At 56.4% G+C, this 16932-nt stretch overlaps 1 protein-coding gene across 2 annotated transcripts in view; it reads right to left on the bottom strand.

Moving 5' to 3' along the window:
• Positions 1-16546, bottom strand: part of ZNF385C (zinc finger protein 385C) — a 75528-nt gene extending 58982 nt beyond the window's left edge. Inside the window, exon 1 of one of the 2 annotated variants that reach the window (XM_084496328.1) lies at positions 16495-16546. In XM_084496328.1, the coding sequence (XP_084352454.1) occupies positions 16495-16531 (37 nt within the window). In that variant the 5' untranslated portion in view covers positions 16532-16546. Of the gene's footprint in view, positions 1-1848; positions 1931-16494 lie in introns of those variants that run through there. The other variant, XM_084496327.1, reaches the window with a different exon arrangement.
• Positions 16547-16932: the final 386 nt, after the last annotated feature.

Below are 16932 nucleotides of genomic sequence, written 5' to 3'. Positions count from 1 at the left end.
TGTGTGCATGAACCCTGCTGTGCTGGGGCTGCTGTCAAAGGTCCTTCTCCAGCCCTTGCTGCGCTTCCACCCAAAATTCCCAAGCCTTAATTTAGCAGACTGACTCAGCCCTCCCAGCAGGACACCAGGGGACGGAGCAGGATGGCCAGGCAGGACCCAAGGTCCTGGTCCCCCCAGGACAACCGTGGCCCCCCAGCACCGCACCCCTGCAGGATGCCAAAACACAACAAGGGCAAAAAGCCACCTGAGGACCCAGAGCAGCAGCTCTGGGGCTTGCAGCACCACGAAGGCAGCCGGCTGCGAGCAGGAGCAGCGCAGGGCATGGATAAGCTGTGTCACGCCAGGACAGGGCTAAAACACGTGGCTCAAGCAAGCTTTGGGGAGCAGGCAGCTGTGCCACCCCCTGCACACAGGCCAGCACACCATCAATCACCTCCTGCCAAAAGAGCGATGCCCCAGTCCGGGGGGCTGGTAGACGACGGCTCCGGCTGCTCCCCGCCGCCGCCGGGCTGTTTGCCTCTTAAAATAGAGCAGGGAGTGCAACCCGATGCAGCCGCGGCGCGAGTTTTGGCTGAGCCGCTCCTCGCTGTCTCTTCCTAGTCCCTACGATTTAAATTTCTTTTTTTTTTTTTTTTTTTTTATTATTATTTTTCCAAATCCCCCCTGAAATCAAACCCAGGCACCGCTTGTGCAATAGCAGCATCTCCTCCGGGCAAGGTGCCAGCGGGCACGCAGAGCCAGGAGCCACCAGGCAGCAAGGCGCACGACACAGCTTTGGCCATGCTCAGTCCCAGGAGCCCCCTGTGTGTCCCCCCCCTACACCCTGCTCCAGGACTCGCCACCCAGCTCCTCCCTGACCCCCCAGAAGCTCGTTATCTCAAAAACCTTCAGATAAGGGCTATCCCGAGGGATGGGTCCGAGGCCACAGCGCTGCCTTGCGCCCGCTCCCTCAGGGTCCAGGAGGACGCGACTTACCACATTTGAAGGACTCGGGACGAGATTATCACATTAAACTTTAAAAGTCTCTGCTCAGGAAGAGCAGCAGCTAATGCTGCTCACTCAGCGGAGCCGAACCCAGATTGTTACAGCTATTTTTTGTGCCGGAGCCACTTAAAGAAGCAAAGCAAAGCTCAGAGGCCTCGAATTACAGCAAGCAGTGACCCACAGGCTGAGCCCGTCCTGCCAGGCTCGTGCCCCCTCTCGCCTGCACTTAGGCTGCAATGTTTTAGGGACAGAAATTGGCTTCTAGGCATGTTTGTGTATAACTGCTAACACGGGAGCTCTCCAATTTAAGTCTGAGCTCCCGCAGGCTCCTGTAACACAACCTGAATTAATTATTTCATAGTGCTAAGTAAGTGACATTTGAAATCCAGCCATTGCAGTGGTATCAAGTAAAGATATTTGCAAGGGGATCCATTTAAATCCACGCAGTGTTTTGAGTCACCCCATCAAAGTAAGCCCGGTGCGTTATTAGACCAAAAGTCACCAAACACCCAACCTTCTGGGGGCGGCTCCGGGGCACCCGTGGGGTGCTCAGCCTCATGGGGCATGCAGCAAATGAGCCCAGTGCTGCTGACCACAAGCCAGCTGTTAAAACAATATTTGTTCAGAAGTTAACAATAGCACAAGACTTTGCACTGCTTCTTCATTCTCCAGATCCTTCACGACCCTGGGTTGGGTAATTTTTAACCCCCAGGACAGGATTACACCACCAGAACCTCCCCACATCCCAGGTTTACACACACAAGAGCTTAAGCTCAAGAAGGAGCAGCACCAAACACCACAAAAGCCAAAGCAAAATCTCCCCAGAACTGACCCCCCAAAATAAAGGAGCACATCAGGACCTACCAGAGCTTCATGGCAGGGGGCAAAAGCAGACCCTATCCAAGCTGTTAATCTAGGAGCAGAGCACCCAACTTGCAAACCCCAAAGCCTCCTCCCCTGCCCTTCTTATGGCCCTGGCCAACACAACCCAGCTGGGGCTGCTGTGGTTACAGCCCCAACCCCAACCCCTGCAGCCACTGACGAGGGAAGGAGAAATCACTGAGCATCTGCCCAAAATCCAAGTTTTTTTCAAACAACACTCTTGGATATGTGCTAAAAGAGGTACCCCGGAGCTGCTGGGTTCTGGCCAATGCCCGATTTCCTTCCCCAAGTTCTTCTGTATCCTTCTGGGTAACTGCTAAAAATGAGGGTTTGTCACAACGTAAGGAAACTGCTCTCATTAACTTCCCTAAAAAAGTGCCTGGAAAGGTAAAGGCTGGGGTTTGCCATCCTGCAGCAGTCACAGAACAGAGTCCGGGCAGCAGGACCAGGCTTGATGGTGCCGAGCAGCAGTATAAAAACACGATTTTGGGGAAAATTTGCATACAATCACGTGGTTCGGTCCCATCAGCTTCAGAGGGAACTAAACACTCCCCAAGTGCTTTCCTATTGCGACTGCTCTCCCGACCCTTGTGACAACTGCCTGCCAAAAACATGAACTTCTGGAGAGAAAGGGCAAGGTGAGAAAGCCCGATTTTGGTTAAAGCAAAGCCCGAAGGGCTGCCCCACTGCTCATTTTCCTTGGCACCATCTGGCCCAGATCTGCAGTGTCGGTGATGACTCTGAAGTTTCCAAAGCTCCCAACTGCCAGGAAAAACTTGAAAAAGCCTCTTTAGCTCTCTAGATGACAAATGAAAAGAACCCCAAATTTATTGTTTTTTGTTTTTTTTTTTTTGGTTGTTCTTTTTTTTTTTTTTAGAATTTCGAGTGGGAGGAAGGAAAATGGGACGACCCATGATTTTTTAATGCCTGCGGTTGGCAGTTCCATATTTAATGTGACAGCATCCCTTTAAGAAAAACATGTTCACACACAGGAAAGAAAATAAATTGGCAAAGCAATTTGCTTTCAAGCCCGCCTGACAATTCCCCGCACAACCACTTTCCTTCAGCCTCGGTCAAGCCGCAGCGGCCAGCGCTTCACGCTGGGCAGCGTATAATCTAAGGGTTTAAGGATGCTTCGCTGGTTGACAAGCCCATCTGCTAATCCTGGAAGCGGTAATTTATCCCAGAGACAGTACAAAGAGAGAGTGGAAGAAATAATTCATTGTGTGTGAGACGGAGAGGAGACGCCTTGTCATGTTCCCAGGCTGACAGCCCCCCAACACAAACAGGGATGCTCGTTACGGAGCCTGAACCCGGCCTGATCAAAAGGGTTTCTTCATTCGGGGTAGGAAGGGAAAAAAAAAAAATTAAAAAGAGGGGAAGAAAGGCAAAGGAGAGCTAAATCAAAGTCTGTGCTTACTGTTTCTTATGAAGGAAACTTGTGAGGAATGCTTTCCGCAGGGCAATTAGTAACCGGGAGCTGAGGGGGGCTCGCTGCTGGCACCCGTGGGGCTCAGGGAGCTCTGGTCCCATGCCCGGCTGTGGTCCTGGCTCAGTGGGAGCCCCGTGGTGATTTTGGGGTGCCAGAACCCTGCAGTACCCCCTCGGTCACCATTTACCTGCGAGAACAGGCCAGGAGCACCCAGGAGCACAGGGCAATTCAACGATGGGGCTGCGTGCGGCTGCTGCTTCTAGCTAAAATTCGGGCAACCAAAAAGGGGTTAAAACTTGAAAAACCCTTCAGCAATTGCTGAAGCCAGCATCCCTCTCTGTGCTGCACATTTCTGTCTCAGGGTCGGTTGTAGGGACCACCTGAGGCCGATGTGGGCATCCAGAGGGGTTTTTTCCCATGTGGGAGCTGGCATTTAGGCAGCTCTCTCCTCCGATTCTTCTAATTAGCAGCCACCAGCCTCCATTTAATTGTGTCACAGTGCCTGAGAGCTCACCTTGCAGTCAGAAGGAGGGCATAGGGATGAGCACGGTGTGCTGGCATCGCCCCCTGCCTCTGTGGCCCCCCGTCTCCGTGCCCTGCCAGCCTCAGCCCCCCTCACGTGGGACATTTGCACCCCCGAGTCCCGACGTTACCTCTGTGCCTCCGACCGAATTTCTAGGACATCAGCCATCGGCAAATTAGGGCAGTGCAGCTGCTTCATCGTGGCCTCTTTAAAAAGCAGTTTTGCTCCAAAGGAGGCTGCAAATGGGGCTCTGCTCTCTAGCCAGGGCCAGGGACACGGAAACCTTGATTCAGGAGGCATGGGCAGGAGGAACCTCAAAACACGTAACTAAAATGCAGGCAAACAAAACCAAGCCCCTGGGCAGTGCCGCCTGGCTGCTGGACGCCCCGAATTGGTGATGCTATTTCGAGGTGCTCATCAAAACACATCCCAGAACTGATTTCAGTGCACAGGCAGGGCCAGGCAGGCTGCTCCATCACCCGAATTTCCCTCTGAGCAGGGGCCGTGTTCCTCCACCCCTGCAGCAGACGAGAGGAACACCTTCATCGCCCTGGCCTCCTGCCTCGGCTCCTCTTGGTGTTCAGCACAGACTTGTCTTCACGCTACTGGAAAGCCATCACTGACAGGCAGGGGAATGAAAGAGGACAGATGATAATTAATTGTCCACATCTTTCAGCGTCTCCTGGATATGGGCTAATGAAGTTATACATGACTCTCTGGCTAGAAGACAGAAGGAAAAGAATCGCAGAGCTGGGGTTTACTGTCAGTGATAAGCGTGGCCAGAATTACGCACGCTGCTTTGGCTTTCTTTGGTTATTTCCAAACAAATGCAGCTCCTGGAAGCCTCATTGCTCACTCCCCTGGTTCTTACAGCAGCTCTGAAAGCTGCAGGAGCCCCCTGTGGGTGCTGTGAGCATCCTTCGAGTAGGCAGAGGTCACCAGTGTCAGGAGAGAAGCGTGCGTGCCCAATTAAATGGAGAAACCTTTGCTCCGAGAGGCCCAGAAGGAAGCGCATGTCGGCTGGCAGTGCAGGTGGCAGCTCTGATATTTTGCTGGGCAGCACCATTAACGCTATTTAAGGACCTCTAGCGGGCCAGCTTTCCTGTTTAAAAGGAATTTGCAAATGGGTTCGTGAGAAGTCGCTTGTCTCCCTGCCATGGCAAACACGCGGCTGCAGGCAGCCGGCACCGAGCACGCGTAGCCTTGTGCCCTACACACCACAGCACTGCTTCTGTGGGGCGAAGAAGGCAGGGCAGGTCCATAACCTGTCACCCTGATGCCTCCAGGTATTCATTCAGTTTTGGGGTTTTCTGCAGGGCGATGGCTCCCTCCTGCACCCCGGCGCTGAGCGCAATGGGGACCCGGCTCCTCCCTGCTCCACTGTGCAGCCACCTCCCGGCACACTTCACATCACCAGCACTGGTAACGGCCTCATCACCCGATGGGGCACGATCTGGAGGGGCTGGCAGGGCTGGAAGCAGAGGTGGAGGCTCACAGGGAGCCTTGCCGCAGCGCTGGAGGCTGGCACACTCTTGCAGGGGGACATGACAGCAAGGGGACCGGGCAGAGGTGCTAGAAGGGCCACATCCCAGGACGTCAGGGTGCCAGACCAGGGTGCCATGGTGACCCCCAGCCCCGGTGCACAATCCTGGACAGAGCCATGCACGGGGATGCGAGCAGGGCTCCCTATTTCACCCCCAGCACGAGCACCCTGCTGCTGCCTGCTGCTGCTGGCCAGCTGCCTGCTGAAAGCAAGCACGGCTGGAGCAGCACCGAGATGCCCGCGGGCACGGTGATGCCCTGGTACCGACCGTGGCCACCCAGGGCCCCTGGGGATGGGGATGGAGGCGGAGGACGGAGGCCGGGCTCGGCGGAGGCTGGGCCGGGCTGTGCTGGCAGCTGGCGGGAGGTGGAGGCGGTGTTGTTATGAAAACATGCGAGGGCCGTGTCTGAAAACATTGCAAGGAGCCAGCTACATAAATAGGCCCTTTATGGCTCTTTCCTGCTCGAAGACAGGCCCTTTCACGAGCGCTTGGCTTCGGCACGGCGGGGTTACTCGGCTAAAAGGGCTCTTCGTGCGGGGTGTGTGGGGGGAGGCAGCGAGGCCGGGCGAGTTGGGGAGGCCGAGCAGCAGCAGTGGAGCAGCAGAGCCACATCAGAGCCTGCCCAGGCAGCCAGCACAGCCCCCCCGGTGCCAGCACCCACCTGCAGTGGTCCCTCTGCCTCTGCAGCTACCAATGGGACCTGAGCAATCACCTCCGTCCCCTCACCAGGACCTGAGCAATCACCTCCATCCCCTCACTGGGATGCTCCGAGACAAATCGTGCTGTGGTCCCCAGGCACCCAGACCAGAGGCTGAGCAGGGGATGGGGCTTTCTGCAGAGCCACGGCAGGGAGCGGTGCTGGGGGCCTGTTTTGCAGCCCCAACTCGTTCCTTTCGCACTATTTCCACGTCACGTGCATGAGAAAGCGGCGTGGCGAATCCAGGCTCTCCAGGCAGAATTTCTGCTGGAAGGACTCAAGCCTTTCCCCCAAGGAGCAGGAGGCTGGGACCTGCTTCCTCCACCAAACCCTGCGTGGGGCACGACAGCTCCTGTCCCCAGGGACACCCGAAAAGCAGGAGCTGCGATGCCAGGGACCGGAGAGCACCTTGGCGCAGAGCACCTGCCAGTCCGCAGCACTTCCACCGGTATTAATCAGCGGCTTTATTAGGGAGCCACCACTAATTGAGCACCTCCAGTGATCCATCTGGTGCCAGCAGCCGCGCGTGCAGCAGCAGCACTTTGTTTTTTCGGCCGCAGCAATTTAACGCGCTCACAGTTTGTGCCCCCTCAGCACCTTTGGCACCCATAGCGGTTCAGGGAAGGGGGTGACTAAAGCAGCGGGCGAGCGAGTGATCAGTGACTCAGCGGATCATTTTGCTCATCTCATGGCTTTTTTTAGCCCCCCCTGGTCAGACTTCCCATTGCAAATCCCAGCGAGGTGCAGCCACTGATCCCAACCTCTCCAGCTGTAACCTGCCCTGTGTCCTGCACCATCCCCTGGAAGCCACTGCTCCCACCTTGGCCACTTCCCTGGCTCCCCCTCGCTGGCCGTGACCTTGGAAAGGTGCCTGGGGCACAGCAGGATGATGCTGGGGACAAAAGGTGATGGAGGATGAGCGTGGAGCGATGCCGGGGCTGCTCCAGGCTCGGCTGCAAGCTGCCCGGGTGGTGCCGAGGCAGTTTTTCAAGGCAAATATTCATTTCACGTGGTCCGCCCTTGGAAAACAGGCTCCTCCAAAAGAGAGCGGAGAGCACTGCCAAAGGCTTTGCGGTGTTTTTCTTTTCCACAATCCTCCCTTTTATTTTTTATGACGGGGAGGGCAGCGGGACAGCCCCAGTCCCGGGCAGGACGGGGAGGGCAGCCCAGGAGGTCGGTGCCACGCCGGAGCTGCCCCGCGGTGACTTTTATCACGAGCGCAGCGTTAAGCTCTTGTCTTAGCAGTAACCCATGGCTGCAAACACCAGGGGCTTGAATTAGCAAGCTGCTGGAGCTGGGATTCTGCTACCAAACAGCCTCATGACAAGGGTGAGCACGGAGCAGGGACAACCTCTGGCAGCGCCCTGTGCCGCGGCGATGCCCGAGCGGAGCCATGCCCTGCGCCAGGGATTGGGCTGCTCCCTACAGCGGCTCCATTTTCACTTTCCTTTAAATGATTTCCCAGCTGCTTCCCCATTTGAACCGATAATGGGACTTCGCTATCTGTCTGGTTTCGAGGGTTGCTTGCCTTGTTCAAGCTGAAGAAAATCAATTCCCCTCTCACTCGAGGCTTTGCGAGACAGATGAACTGAAAATCTCGCCTGCCTGAGCAAAATATTTATTCAGTCTGGGAACAGATTTACTTTTGAACTTTCTATAAATACAGCCGAGGGCACCCATTTAATCCCTTACCAGAAGACCTAATTTTATTTGTTTTATGTTTTAAAAAACCTCTCGCTTTTCCAGCGCCTTGTCAGCATGTGAAAAAGGGCAGAGGAGCCAACACCCTTCTTGGCAACAGGAGAGGGACCGTGGGGTGCCCGAGCGTGGTCCCACGGTGGGACGGGGCTGGTGATGCCTGGAGGGGGGTGATCGCAGCCAAGACCTGCACCCCCCAGCTCTGCAGGGTTTGCTGCTATTTACTTATTTATTTACACCCGAGCAAAGCGGCTGCTGAGGGCTGGAGCAGGCAGAGAGAGGCCAAATCCTCCACAGAGGCTCCTTTGTCCCCTTCCCTGCTTGCTCACGGGCACACAACGCTTCCCTGTGCTCAGCTGCTTGGGAGGGACCCCCACAAGCCAGCCCCTGTCTGCGCCCCCCCTGAGCCCTGTGGCTCCGTCCTCCCCCTGCCCAGCAGGCAGCCAGGCTCAGTGGGGCAGCCCATGCCCCCCCCTGGGGGGATAACCCCATTTTTGGACCCCTCTGCTCCATCCACAGCCCATTTTGGGCTCCATGGGTGCTGCGATGGGTGATGCAGCCAGAGATGTGCCACAAGCCAGAGCCTCTCCCCCGCCACCTTCCCCCCCTTGGGATCCCAGCTCGACCCTGAGCCCCTGGTGCACGCAGCATCCCTCATCCTCCCTGCCTGCTTTTCTCGTGCTGTTTAACAGCCAGGACCACAGGGAAACCGGGCTCCTTGCAGGCAGCACGAGAAGAAAAAGCTCCTTTGGCTGGGTGGTAGGAAATTGCCTCTCGGTGCCCACCGGGGGGGGGGGAGGAAATTCTGCGGCGTGCCAACAGTTCCCAAGCGCCCGCGCCACCGCCTTCCTCACCAAAGAGAGGGTTTGGTTTGCCCAAACCTTTAGGAAGATAAATATTTGTAAGGATGACTTGAGCATCTTTTCCACTGCTAAGGAGCAGCCAAATGCAGGGAGGTGCTGCCCCACAGCTGGATGCTGGCAGCCCCCCCGGCTCCCCCTGCTCTGCTCACCAGTGCCATGCCTGCGCCGAGCACTGCAGCGAGGCACCGGGCACACAAGCACCCCGGGGTGCAGGTGGCTGCCAGCTTCCTATAAATCCTTTTAACTCATCCCCTGCCTAAATAGGAACTCATCCTGCCCTGGGAGCTCTCAGCCCAGAAACGTGTTGTACCTCATGATGGAGCATGGCAAATAATTCCCCCTCGGAGCCGGGTGTGCTCCCCTTGAGGCTGCTGTGGGGCACGATCCCGCAGCCCCAAGCTCCCCGTTCCCTCCAGAAACACCAACCCCAATTATTGCAGAGTTGCTCCCTCTCCAAATCCTCTCTGTGGTTGCCCTGCTGTCCCCACCTGGCGTGGATTCAAGCACCAGGGTCACACCAGGTCCCTGCCCCGACCCCGCCACCTCCTGCCAGGCATGCTGCTGAGAGCGAACCCATGCAGGGATGTGCCCAGCGATCAGGTTGCTCTGTATTTCCCTATAAAAAGCAGCCTGGCACATCCCTACCTTGTGGAAGGGCTCCTCCGAAGGCACAGCGTGCCGTACACCACGAGTGGCTCTCTGATTTGACACACTTATTAAATTGCTATTATGCCTGCTTGCTAATTACCTCCTCGGGAAAGCAGAGAGGACAGAAATTTGACATTGAGAGGTGAAAATCTGCAAACCTAGAAAAGCCAAGGCCAGGGAACAAGGCTGAAAACGAAGCTGCTGCCAAGGTGTCCCCCAACCTGACAGCCACGTCCCGGGGCTGAAGCAGCCCCCCTTGGACTGGGACTGGGAACAGTGACCCCAGGAGCCCCTTTGAAGCCCCCAAATCACCCCAAAGTGCTTGTCCTGCACATTGTGCCTCCCGCAGCAAAGATTAATCTGAGTGCGATTTAATCCCTAAAGTCCTTTCATAATGATGCTCAAAAATAAGCCTGCAGAGTTCCTAATACTGCGTGAAAATTTGGAGTTGGGATATTTATAGGCTTCACCCTATAAATGCGATGAAGCACAGCCAGCAGTGGGCATTGAAGGGCTTTGCTCGAGGGGGGGACCTGATGCCGAGACCCCCAGGACCATAGAGCACTTGTGCCCCCCTCCCCACTTCCAGTGCATCCTCTGGCAGCCCCTGGCTCCGTAACAAGCTCCTCTTGTCGTTTTTTTATTTTTCCTCTATAAACATTTCAGGGTTCCTCAAAAGAAACTTCAGCACAGTGAATCCTCTGTGCTGAGACGCTCACAGCAGTTCAAAGGGATGAGAAGCAGCGGCGCTCCTGACCGAAATAAACAGCGCCCGTGTGTGTGCGCTGCCCCGCGCCACGTGCTGTGCTTCGGCGGACGGGAGGGGAGCAGATGACAAACATTAATGGAAAAAAGTGATGCTTCAAATAAATAAATACATGAATATTCGGGGGCCTCGGTTTGCTGGGAGCCTCGTCAAACCCAGCTCCACCTGGGCTCAGGTTGTTTGTCTCCCAAGCAAGCAAAAAACCTTCCCGTGGGCTGCTCCCAGTTTGTTTTCCAAGAGCACGGCCCAAGGTCGTGGCACAGGGAGCATCACCAGCATCTCCTCTGGCAGGCTCGGCAGGACGAGGAGCTGCAAAGGTCCTCCAGAATCAATTCCCCTCCGTGGGTTATTTATAACCTGGTGGGGGATGAGACCTCGAGTAGGGCTGGCAAGCGTGCGGCCAAATCTCCTTGGGCATGGGACAGCCCAGGAAAGGAGAGGCTTGGGGTTAGGAGGATGCTCGTAGGGATGAAATTCCTTCCCGGAGAGGATGCCACGTCCCATCCCTGTTGTGATGCCTCTGATCTGCCTGTTTTAGTTTTAAGCATTAATTCCTAGCTGCTGTTCCTGCCACTCTTTTTTTTTTTCTTTTCATCTTTGCGACTCGCAGATGAAGTGAGGAGGGAGCAGGGGATGGTTCTGGTGATGTGCGAGGGAGCGGCACGAAGCCTTCAATTATTTCCTGCCAACACGGCTGAGTTCTCACCGAAGGTCCATACCCGTGAATTAACACCTGGGCTCGCAAGAAATACCAAAGCAGAGCCACGCAGGGAGCCAAATGCCAAAGCTCTACACCACCTCAGGTGCCAGCAATTACACACATCTGCAGAAACCCCGAGGAAGACGTCAGGTGGGGGCCACCAGGAGATGTTTGCATGCAGAGCCTTAACCCCTGGCTCCCCCCAGCATGGCGCACGGGCTGATCCCCATGAATGCACCCTAATTCCAACCAGATTTCGTGCTCCCCCGCCAGCCCCCTCGACGCTGGGCTCGTGCTGCTGCTCAGATGTGGATCAGGGGCTGCTGGAGCCGTGCCGGTGCAGAAAACCTCCGGGAAAACTTCCTGGGTGGGCAGCGGGTGCAGGGTGGCTGGGTGCTGGGAGCACCTGGAGGTGCTGAGCTGGGGCAGCAAGGGCTCAGCGCTGGAGCTCTGGGACGCACGAGCCAGATCCATCCTGTTCATGGTCAGGGCTGGCAGGTGCTGGGTAAGCTCCTCTGTGCTCTTCTCTCCTTGGAGACCAGCAGAATGTGTCGTGCCCAGCGGGCAGAGCCCAGCAAAACCCACAGGAATGCAGCCAGAGGCATCCTGGCACGGGTTTTCATCCAAACCCTGGAGAACGGAGCCACCCCAAAGGCTGCTGGCAGCAGGGCACGGTCCCCACCACAGGAGAGGCTGCTCCTGAAGAGCAATTGAAGTGCTTGGAGACCAGAAATCCCTCCGGGTGCTGGACCTCATCCACCAGGCTGAAGCTCCCGGCAGGATGAGGCCAGGACCCATCCCTAGTCCAAAATCAGCTGGCAAGGGGTGCAGGAGACCCTAAAATGAGCAACCGTGTGCTTCGTGCTGTGCCAGCAGGAGCAGCCAGCAATGGAAATCGCCCCTTCCTCGGGCAGACGCAGCGGGATGCCCGGCCACGTGCGTGTGCCATCAGCAGATAAAAGAGTCAGGATCACAAAAATCAGGGCTGCGCATTGCTCTGAAAACTTCCAGGGTTTAACACTGACAGAAGCTGCTAATTAGTCAGCCAGCCACAGGAACAAGAATTAAAACACCGCTGTTTCTTTTCAGCACAAAGCTCGTTTTTACCCTTTGGACCAAACCTTTCCCCCAGAGGCATCCCCAGGCACGGCTCTGGTCCCCCTCTGGCTGATGGCTCAGCAACCTGGCACCTGCAAGGCCAGGTCACTGATCCCACATCTCTCAAAAAAAAAAAAAAAAAAAAAAAAAAACACCCAAAAAACCTCTGGATCCTCTGCCACGTTCACAAAGCAGTGACCTGCTCCTCCACGCTCCGTGGTGCTTTTCCCAGCTCAAAGGCAGCGGAGGTCTCAAAGAGCCGGGTGGTGACAGGGGGGTGAGGGGCAGCCTCTGACCTTACACTGGCAAAAAAAAAAAATCCCAACAGCTCCTTCATCCCGCAGCCGATGCGGAGCAAGAGCCAGAGACCAGACGTCAGAGCCAGAAATACCCAAAGCACTCACAGCCCTGGCCAGGTACCGGGGCCACCGTGTCCCTGAGACCAAGCCTGGCATCCCTCTGAGATGCCCCAGCTCCTCCTCTGCCTGGGGCCAAGGTGCGAACACGGACCTTAAAAATTACACGTGGATAAAAGCATCTGCTCCGATAAGCCCAATTAAAATAAAATTGAAATTAAAGACTGGCCTCAGAGCCAGGTCAAGAAAAAACTATCTCGGTTCAATTTCTCCTGGGTCAAAGCTGCTGGCTAAAGGACCCCGATGCTTTGCCACAGGGAGCGGCACAGACCCCTGCCTCCCCGGGATCCCCCAGCTCCTCCACCCCTTCCAGGGGTTCCTGCAAAAGGGAGCAGCCCCCGTCCGCAGGCAGACAGGGGCACAGATTAGGACTTAACCTCAAACTGTTTCCCTTGCCATTTCCAAGTGATCTTCCTTATCACCTAATTAAAAATTTCCATAATTAGGCCAGGGAAAATCACAGCTTGGGAACGTTCCCATTTCAAAGAAGCCCCAAGCTGTGCCGCGGTGCTGGGTGGGAGCCCCCCCCGGAGCCCTCCCCCAGCTGAGCTGCCCCCCACTGCAGCCCAGGAGAGCTTTAACACCCCCATTTTGGGGGGGTCCCACAGCTTGCTGGGCTCTGGGGGGGCTGGGGAGCAGACCCCCAAGACATTCTGCCACCTTTACCCCGGTCCTTGCAACGCAGCGGCTCGGTGAGCCCCCCGTGACCATTGTGGGGAAAAAAAATGTTGGTTTATTGTTATTATTATTATTATTTATTTATTTATTTATTTTTTTAAAGAATGGTGTAAGCTTTGCATGGGAAGCCAAGGATCTCCCTGCACACACCCGTTAGCCACAGCTTGACTTCTGAGCTTCCCAAGGCTCCTTAAATACCCAGGTTGTCTTTTATGACTCGCAAGTAAATTATTATGGTGTTAATAAAAAATAATAAAAAAGGAGCACTTGTTACCATGCAGTCACAGTGTGAATTTCCGTGAGAGCACAGATATAATTCTTGACGGGGCCTTCTTGACGTATAAATTATGACACTATTTTGGAGGCCATCTGAGAGCATCAGACTAAGAAACTGCCTTTGCGTATCACAATATTGTTTCTAAATTGACAAGTGGACCCTCATGGGCTTTGTTATTCTGCTTTGTGCGCATTTTTGCCTTTCTCTTTTCCCTAGGAAGGATGAAGGACCCTCAGGACTGTGGACGCTGCGTTCCCAAAAGTCAGGCACCGGCCCCAAAAAGGCTGAGAAATAAGGACAAGAGTCTGTGAGGGCCGGAGCTGAGAGAGGGGCTCTCCGGTTCCCTCCTTTTGAAGCCCATCACACTTTGGAGATTGCCTGGTGCTTCCAGGACAGGTATGATTCCAAGCCTGGAAATTCAACAGCATAAAGCAACTTGATTGAGCACTTTTTGATTTAACCTAAAGTGACACAACTTGAGTTAACCTGAAATCACACAACTTGAGTTAACCCCACAGCCTTCTCCCGTGCCACTACAGCCCGGCGCATTGGGCAGATGACGCCAACCACAAATAAACAAGGCAGAGAGCAGAAACAGCCTCAAAACGGCCTGATGGCGAGCACTGCAAGAGGGAAGGGAAAGCCCCACAGCTCTGGGTGCAATGTCCCTGGGCAGCTGCTCGGGTTCCGTGGTGGTTGTGCTCTCTCCTGCCAGCACAAATAGAGCCAGCACGTCTGAGTTTGATGTCTCAGTGCTAAAAGCGAGGGGAAAAGCCAGAGAGGAGAGAAGAGGCAGAAAGATGGGAGCTGGCAAAAATAGATAAATAAATAAAATTTAAAAAATTATTTAAAAACCTTACACTTTTAATGGGACAGCATCACCTTGCACAGGCTTGTTGCAGGGTCCGATCCTCACCCGCTGCAGCTGTGAGATCAGTCCCTGCGTGTTCCAGCCAAGGGGGCGAGACCCGAGGACCAGCGAGCCAAACGCATTTTATTCTTCCACCGCCCTCCTGGTTTCTCAGCTCAGGACGCTGGCCTTTTCATCAAAGCAAAACCTCCTTCAACGGGCAACAACTTTACCAGCCCAGCCCAGGGATCGGGTCATGCAGGACGCGATGCCAGAGCTGAGCCGGGCTCGTGCACAAAGCGCCCGGCGTTAAGTCACCGCGCAGTACGAGCCAGCCACCCCGAGAGCTCGGAGCCAAGCTTTGCACATTTGCATACAGGATTATACCAGTCTCCCTTTTTTTTTTTTTTTTTTTTTTTTTTTTTTTTTTTTTTTTTTAATGCATGCAGCGGATTACAAAACAAGCAGAAAAAAAAAAAAAAATCCCAAGGCAGACATTATCACCGGCCTGATTCTGAACTCTACATATGGCGAGAGAGCTGATCGGCAGCAGAGGTCCGCTGGCAGCTACGCCGGCGCAGGGTGGCTCCTCTCGCACCCCTGTGGAGCTGTTTCAGCCAAGTGACAAATCTCACCCAGAGAAGCCGGCACTTGGCTGGATGGCTCCATTGAAAAACACCTGCAGCCACTTTAAGGAAAAAAAAAAAAAACAACTCAATGAGCATGGATTTGACTTTCAGCGGCTGCGGGAACTCCTGGCCAGGCTGGGAGTCTAGGACAGAGCCCCATTTATTTGAGGACTGGCTCATACAGCAGCACTTCCCACTGATGCTGTTTCCAGTGCCCCACAAGCCGACCCAGAGGCTTGCACAGAGCATCCAGAATCCACGCTCCGCTGCCCCAGCTAATCACAGAGATGCAGCCGATTTCTGCACCGCGCCGAGCAGCGCAAGGCCAGCTCCTGCCTGACATCACCACAGCCCTGCCGAAAACTGCTGCCAACACCAGCACAGGAGCAGGCAGCTCGAGCAGCGGAGATAGCAGAGGCAGCACTGATCCCCTTCGCTCGGGTGAAGATAACCCAGCAGCCCCATAAAGCCTCCAGGAGCCCAAAGCTGGGCCCTGGATGTGAGGTTCAAGCAAAATCATTGCCTGTATTTAAGGAGCACTTTTAAATTTTGCTCGGAAAATGAAAACCAAAACAAACCAGGCACACGCAGAGGAGAGAGAGGAGTTCAGATCCTGTGCAAGAGGCAGTTTTCCCCGCAGCACCAGCAGCTCTGCTGCTGCGCTCTCAAGGGCAGGTCGCAGGCGGGCACCTTCTCGTCGCGATGTGCTCCGAGCAGAGGAGAGCTCCCAGCCCTACCCCAGCCCGACACGACTCAGAAAAAGCTCCAGAGATAACTCACTGCTGCTTCCAGCTTGGAGTCAAATAGATCAGTAAAGGCTGAGAAGGGCACGGGCAATCTCCTGGGTGATGCTGCCACTTCTGTGCCTGAGCTCCCCGCTGCTCGGCGAGCCCATCGGGGGGCTCGTGCGCCTGCCTGGGAGGGCTGTGCCCTGCCCCAGACCGCAGCCAGCCCGAGCTGCAGCGCTCCTTACCCGGCTGGCTAACAGAAAGCCCTTTTGTAAGGCTTCAGCAAAAGTCCTTTTCTATAAAAGCCGAGTACCCCTCGTGGAGACAGCCAGCGGCTCCATTTCCAGCGCCAACCTCGCCGTGGCTCCAGCAACCCCAGCGCCGTGATGGGTGTGAGCGGGGTGCAGGTGGTGCCCACGGGCACAGCCCCACGGGCACCCACGCAAGTCGGGCCGCACACCCCGATGGCATACAGCCCCCCAGCAAGCACCGTTTGGGCCCAGATGATGCCCACGGACACAACCCCAATGCATGCCCACGCGGGTGGCACACGGCGCACCCCAAAGCATCGCCACCTCGGTAGCCACAAGCTGGGAGCTGGGGCTGCCGGGGGGCACCCAGCACCCACCTCGCACCCCCTTAGGTCCTGCTCTGGAGTGCAGGGAGAAGGGGCTGCGATCAGGGCTCCTGCAAAGTTCCTCCGAACAAGTTTCCCTCCTGTCTCCACACCTTGCCACGAGGAGGTCAGTGGCAGCGGGGGCCCTGCCGCACCCCCCCCCCCCGCACCCCTCTGCCCCTGTGCACGGCGCTGCACAGCCGGGCTCGCCCCTTAACAGCCGTCAGAGGGGGGAATCGGGGCGGAGAGGGGGGGACCGGAGCATCCCCGCCGGGGCACGGCGCTGCCTCCCCGGGGGCCGACCTCTCCCCGGCTCCTCCGCGCTTTCCCCAGCGCATCCCCCCCTCTTCCGACAACTTTGCTACGGCCACAACTATCCCGACCCCTCGACCCGGGCCGGGTCGGGCTCTCAGGACCGGCGGCTGCCCCAAAAAACCCGTTCCGTCCCCCTCCCGGTCGCCCTACCTGCCCAGCCGCCCGGCTCCGCCGCCGTTTGCAGCATCCTCCCGCCGGCTGCTCGCTCCCGGCTGGGCGAGCGCGCTCCCGGAGGAGGAGGAGGAGGAGGAGGAGGAAGAGGAGGAGGAGGAGGAAAGGGGGGGATGAAGGCAGCGTGCGCGCCGCCGCGGTCCCGTCCCCCCCCCTCCTCCTCCCTCCTCCCCTCCCACCGGCACCGTGCGCATCCCGCAGGTTTGGGGACGCAGAGATTTGGGGAGCTGGGGGCTCCCCAGCCCGGCTCTGCTGCCTCAGGTCACCCCAAGGGGCTCCCCAAAACCTTCCCGGGGGGGGGGGGCAGGAAGGTGCAGGTGGGCGCACGGAGGAGGGTGAGCCAGCAGAGCAGCGGGGAGGGCACCCAGGATTTGGGGGACAGAGGTGCCCGGTGGCCTCAGCACCACGCACACATTC

Source organism: Aythya ferina, assembly GCF_964211825.1.
Source record: "Aythya ferina genome assembly, chromosome: 23".
Taxonomy (NCBI): Eukaryota; Metazoa; Chordata; class Aves; order Anseriformes; family Anatidae; genus Aythya; species Aythya ferina.
This window is presented reverse-complemented; position numbering and strand designations above follow the sequence as displayed.